This window comes from Oncorhynchus masou, chromosome 27 (genome assembly GCF_036934945.1).
Source record: "Oncorhynchus masou masou isolate Uvic2021 chromosome 27, UVic_Omas_1.1, whole genome shotgun sequence".
Lineage (NCBI taxonomy): Eukaryota > Metazoa > Chordata > Actinopteri > Salmoniformes > Salmonidae > Oncorhynchus > Oncorhynchus masou.
The window spans coordinates 15,248,869-15,254,868 of record NC_088238.1 but is presented as its reverse complement, the minus strand read 5'-3'; the positions used below and the strand labels follow the sequence as shown (position 1 = coordinate 15,254,868).

At 43.6% G+C, this 6,000-nt stretch overlaps 1 protein-coding gene across 2 annotated transcripts in view; it reads right to left on the bottom strand.

Moving 5' to 3' along the window:
• The window catches only part of zdhhc17 (zinc finger DHHC-type palmitoyltransferase 17), a 53,319-nt gene that overhangs the window by 31,330 nt on the left and 15,989 nt on the right, over window positions 1–6,000 (bottom strand). For both annotated transcript variants that reach the window (XM_064939332.1, XM_064939334.1), the window contains 3 exons: window positions 3,058–3,180; window positions 1,181–1,258; window positions 48–192 (listed from right to left, as the gene is read on the bottom strand). In XM_064939332.1, the coding sequence (XP_064795404.1) occupies window positions 48–192; window positions 1,181–1,258; window positions 3,058–3,180 (346 nt within the window). The remainder of the gene's footprint in view (window positions 1–47; window positions 193–1,180; window positions 1,259–3,057; window positions 3,181–6,000) is intronic.

The following is a 6,000-nucleotide window of genomic DNA, read 5'->3' as shown; positions in this document are numbered from 1 at the left end:
GTACACAGGAAGTAGGGGTTAGGGGCTCATTTGCAATTGGGACATACCTGTCCCTTGGCGATGAGGTAGGCCACGATGGAGGTGTGTCCGAACTGGGCAGCCAGGTGGACACAGCTGCAGCCCTCTCCATCGATGAGCGAGGGGTCGGACCCATACTTCAGCAGCTGCACCACCATGGAGAGGTGGCCCTGTCTGTGGACACACACAACATCATTTTGTTGATGAGCACAAGAACTAACTGGTATTACGTGATATTAGCATTTAGACATGTTTCTGGGTTTTGTTTTGTTTAAAGGATCAATCTGTAACTTTCATCTGCAGCACAGAAGAAACTAGCCAACCCCCCTTAATAACACCCCATTATTAACAGCAGGAATGGACATGACAGATTGCACCAATAATAACTACATGTAAAGTCTCTGGGGGTTTTGTAGATAGGAAATGGTTTGAGTCGCCGAGCTGACTCGGTGAAGTCTGTCCATGTGCCCTTGAGCAAGGCACTGAACCGTAAATGCTCCTGTAAGTCGCTCTGGATAAGAGTGTCTGTTAAATTAATAAAATATAATATAAATGAAACAGACACCACATCCAATTGAGAGATGTTTAATAAGAAGATTGATGCACTAGATACTTAACCAAACACAATCCTCAACAACATTGTAATTAAGTCCTTATATTCACAATACTACACATAAATCTCATATAGAAAGTGTCAGTGACCCAACAGATGGGCTCCACTCCTATCTACTGTGAAAGGTCACTAGCGGCAGGGGGGGGGCTGCCGACAAAGCCGTGAGGCCTGGCTAGGTATCGGGCCCCCGGCTAGGGATGGCTGCCCCCTGCTGATCTTATGAATAATGGAGTGGAAAGCTCTCTGACAGGGGTGAGGACAGGCAGTACTGGGACTTCATACAACCCTGAAGGTCTCGTGTGACTCGGGGGGGAAAGGACTTCAGCAGAAACATGCCCTATGACACCCACACAGGGGAAAGAGGAGAGTCCACTGGAAACACCTCTACTTCGTACAGTATATAACCTTTCACCTCTCTCTAGATGGTCATATCTACAGATCAGCATTTCCAACAGGACCTAATGTTTTGGGACTGCTGGACAAGCTTATTCCTGGAAAGCAGACTGAACCAGAGTCTGTTAATGCCTCATCTATTGTTATCACTCTTACCTTGTGGCCCAATGCAGTGGTGTGGAGTTGAGGTCACCTCCCAACTGGTCCACCATCGCCCCCTTTGATATGTAGTACCTACACACAGCGGCAGAGTCACAAATACATTTAGCACTCACTCACTCAACTACAGGTGGTGAAAAGATTAGATTGTTGATGCAGTGAGATAAAACAGATGAACCAATTCAGTTTTATTGCCTCAGGATCTCCAGCAATATGGCGTTTTAAGAGGGTGTCTGCCTTCCAATGGAACGGATGGCTCAGACCTTAGCAGACATCCAGGAACTTGTTCTCTCCTTCCTGCTATGTTGTATTAGAATGGTTAGGGATTCTATTCTTATACAGAGAGACCATGGTTCTGGCAGTGTTTCTGTACTGTACAGTGTGTGTACTGCAGGACACCCCTCTGCACCAGGACACCCCTCTGCACCACAATGGTAAACACAGCACAGTAGGATGGCTGCATTCACTCACACCTGGGTTCTCTTCACTAGGGACCAAACAGAAGCTAACAGGAAGGGACTAACTGATCTAGTCCAATAAGAAACTCATTTTCTGATGCAAAATGTTTGCACTAATGTATAGGACCAATGCCAGCCTTTGTCCTGTGTGAGTATGAGTCTCCATCACACCGACAGCGTCATGGTGCAAAACGGTCCACAGGATCACAACAAAAGTTCAACATTCACCTTCTGCTACCATTTCTGTCACGCCGTCTCTACACATACAATGTGATGCATACCATTATAAATCCAACGTGTGCACCACACAGAACACACTGCAATGTTAGGGTTCTATGTCCTGAGTGAGTTTAGGGTTCAAGGGCTATGTCCTGAGTGAGTTTAGGGTTCAAGGGCTATGTCCTGAGTGAGTTTAGGGTTCAAGGGCTATGTCCTGCGTGAGTTTAGGGTTCAAGGGCTATGTCCTGCGTGAGTTTAGGGTTCCAGGGCTATGTCCTGCGTGAGTTTAGGGTTCCAGGGCTATGTCCTGTGTGAGTTTAGGGTTCCAGGGCTATGTCCTGTGTGAGTTTAGGGTTCCAGGACTATGTCCTGTGTGAGTTTAGGGTTCCAGGACTATGTCCTGTGTGTCCTGTGTGAGTTTAGGGGGTTCCTGTGTGAGTTCAGGTTCCAGGACTATGTCCTGTGTGAGTTTAGGGTTCCAGGACTATGTCCTGTGTGAGTTTAGGGTTCCAGGACTATGTCCTGTGTGAGTTCTAGGGTTCAGGACAGGAGGGTTCCAGGACTATGTCCTGTGTGAGTTTAGGGTTCCAGGACTATGTCCTGTGTGAGTTTAGGGTTCCAGGACTATGTCCTGTGTGAGTTTAGGGTTCCAGGACTATGTCCTGTGTGAGTTTAGGGTTCCAGGACTATGTCCTGTGTGAGTTTAGGGTTCCAGGACTATGTCCTGTGTGAGTTTAGGGTTCCAGGACTATGTCCTGTGTGAGTTTAGGGTTCCAGGATGTCCTGTGTGAGTTTGTCTATGTCCTGTGTGAGTTTAGGGTTCCAGGACTATGTCCTGTGTGAGTTTAGGGTTCCAGGACTATGTCCTGTGTGAGTTTAGGGTTCCAGGACTATGTCGTGTGTGAGTTTAGGGTTCCAGGACTATGTCCTGTGTGAGTATGTGTGTTTAGGGTTCTTGGACAATATGCATGAATGAGTTCCAGTCTGACTGGGAAATCCTTCTGATAAGGAACATTCCACAGGAGGGTGTTGGGAGTAGCATTTCACGTGTACATGTAGGTTTACTGCAACTCACATGTAAGACAGCTGAATAGTGAGAGGAGGTCAAGGGCATTGGGTTATTCGGTGTGAGTGTGATCCCTGTGTGTGTATGTGACTGAGGTGTGTGAGTGTGAGGTCTGTGTGTGTCTCACTCACTTGACCAAGTCTATTCTATTGTTGATGGCGGCCCAGTGCAGGAGTGTGACGTTCTCTTTGTCCGGCTGCTGAACGTCATAGCCTGCCTCCACCAGCTCTCTGCAGCGCTCAAAGATCCCATACCTGGAGAATGTAGGTTGACAAGGTTAGCATAGGGTCAACACACACACGCTTCACCCACAACAGTATCCCCGGTCATAACGGCCTTGTCTGTCCTTAACAGAGCACATATCAGGAGGATGAAGCATCTGGATTTAGGTTCTTCTTCAATAAAAGAAACACAAGGCCTTCTTTGTTTGTCAGTCAGACTATTCTACTCCAGAGGGAAACCTAGACCTGCAATATATTCACATTCATGACAACATATTTATACAGAGCCTTCAGAAAGTATTCATATTCCTTGACTTGTGTTAGACTGAATTCAAAATGGATTAAATAGATTTCTCACATATTTACACAGTGAAAACATGTTTTCATAACTGCATGCAAATTTATTTGATATGAAATAAAGAAATATCTAATTTACATAAGTATTCACACCCCTGAGTCTATACATGTTTCAATCACATTTGACAGCAATTACAGCTGTGAGTCTTTCTGGGTAAGTCTCTAAGAGTTTTCCAAACCAACATTTTGCAACATTTTCACATTATTCTTAAAAAAAAATTGTTGGTTGTTGATCATTGCTAGACAACCATTTTCAGGTCTTGCCATCGATTTTCAAGTAAATTTATGTCAAAACTGTAACTCGGCCACTCAGGAACATCCATGGTCTTCTTGGTAAGCAACTCCAGTGTAGATTTGGCGTTATGTTCTAGGTTATTGTCCTGCTGAAAGGTGAATTCATCTCTGTGTCTGGTGTGAAAGCAAACCAGGTTTTCCTCTAGGATTTTTCCTGTGCTTAGCTCCATTCCGTTTATTTTTTTATCCTGAAAAACTCCTCAGTCTTTAACAATTACAAGCATACCCATAACATGATGCAGCCACCACAATGCTTGAAAATGTGGAGAGTTGTACTTAGTAATGTGTTGTTTTGGATTTGCCACAAACACAAAACTTTATATTTCAGGCCAGAAAGTTAATTCCTTTGTCATTTTTTTTGTTGCAGTATTACTTTAGTGCCTTGTTGCAAAACAGGATGCATGTTTTGGAATATTTTTATTCTGTACAGGCTTCCTTTTTTACTCTGTCAATTAGGTTAGTATTGTAGAGTAACTACAATGCTGTTGATCCATCCTCAGTTCTCTGATCACAGCCATTAAACTCCGTAATAAAGTCCCCATTGGCCTCACATGCTGACTACACCACTCACGTGTGCGAGCGTTGCAAAATACATGCAAATCAAATGTATTTATATAGCCCTTTGTACATCAGCTGATATCTCAACGTGCTGTACAGAAACCCAGCCGAAAACCCCAAACAGCAAGCAATGCAGGTGTAGAAGCACGGTGGCTAGGAAAAACTCCCTAGAAAGGCCAAAACCTTGGAAAAACCTAGAGAGGAACCAGGCTATGAGGGGTGGCCAGTCCTCTTCTGGCTGTGCCGGGTGGAGATTATAACAGAACATGGCCAAGATGTTCAAATGTTCATAAATGACCAGCAGGGTCAAATAATAATAATCACAGTTGTTGTCGAGGGTGAAACAGGTCACCACCTCAGGACATAAAACCACACTGCTCGCAAGTGCCAATGAGCGTTGTAAGAGAATTCTGCCCTGTTATACAAGTGACCACAGGAAACTTCTTTGGAGTATACACTTAGTCATTTGCAAGTAACACACTTAGTACAAAATATGGTGTTTTCCCTTTTTATCCCCTACTGAGGTTCACCCTGCCCAGGGTGATGTCCCTTAACTTGAATACCAAATGAACTCATAATTAATAGTTGCTAATACAAAGATGTCTCTGCTCGGAGTTGTTCAGCTTATTGTTATTTGCAGTTAAATCATTCTTCCTCCTGTTGCTATCATGTGCCAGCAGAAGTAAGACTGGAACATAGTATCAACAGAAACTGAACGTATATTTTCAACACAGACATCTGATTTTTGTACAGTTGACCTCTTTGTGCACTTACGTCTCTACCACTGATTCTTAATCAAGCTAAAGCAAAACATTAAATCATTGTACTTTTGTAATTACAGGTGTTCCTATAATGTACAGATATTATAAAATTCCTTTCAAGTCAGTTCTATTTGTGATGCTGATCACGGTGCAAGTCCTGCCTCTCTCATCTCCTCATTGGTTTATAGAAGTAGATATCCACGTGCCATTTCCTCATTGGTTATACCCACGTGGGCGATTGAAAGACAACTGAGTTCGTCGGTCGTCGTGGTAATACTATGAAAGTTCAGATGCCGATCGCCATATACAGTGCAAAGAAGAAAAAGCCTTGAAGGAGGAGAGATGAAAAGAAGAGTAACTTAAAACGTTCCACCTTCTCCACTACTGCCCCGTCGATGTGGATAAGGGGCTGCTCCACCACCTGATGTCACAGGAAGGACAAAAAGATCATCAAGGACAACAACCACCCGAGCCACTGCCTGTTCACCCTGCGAACATCCAGAAGGCGAGGTCAGTACAGGTGCATCAAAGCTGGGACCGAGAGACTGAAAAACAGTGTCTATCTCAAGTCCATCAGACTGTTAAAAAGCCATCACTAACATTTAGTGGCTGCTGCCAACATACTGACTCATCTCTAGCCACATTAATAATTAAAAATTGGATGTAATAAATGTATCACTAGTCACTTTAAAAAAATGTCACTTTATATAATGTTTACATACATATGAGATGAGTAATGTAGGGTATCTACTGCATCTCGCCTATGTCGTTCGGCCATCGCTCATCCATATATTTATATGTACATATTCTTATTCATTCCTTTTACACTTGTGTGTATAAGGTAGTTGTGAAATTGTTAGATATTACTGTACGGTCAGAACTA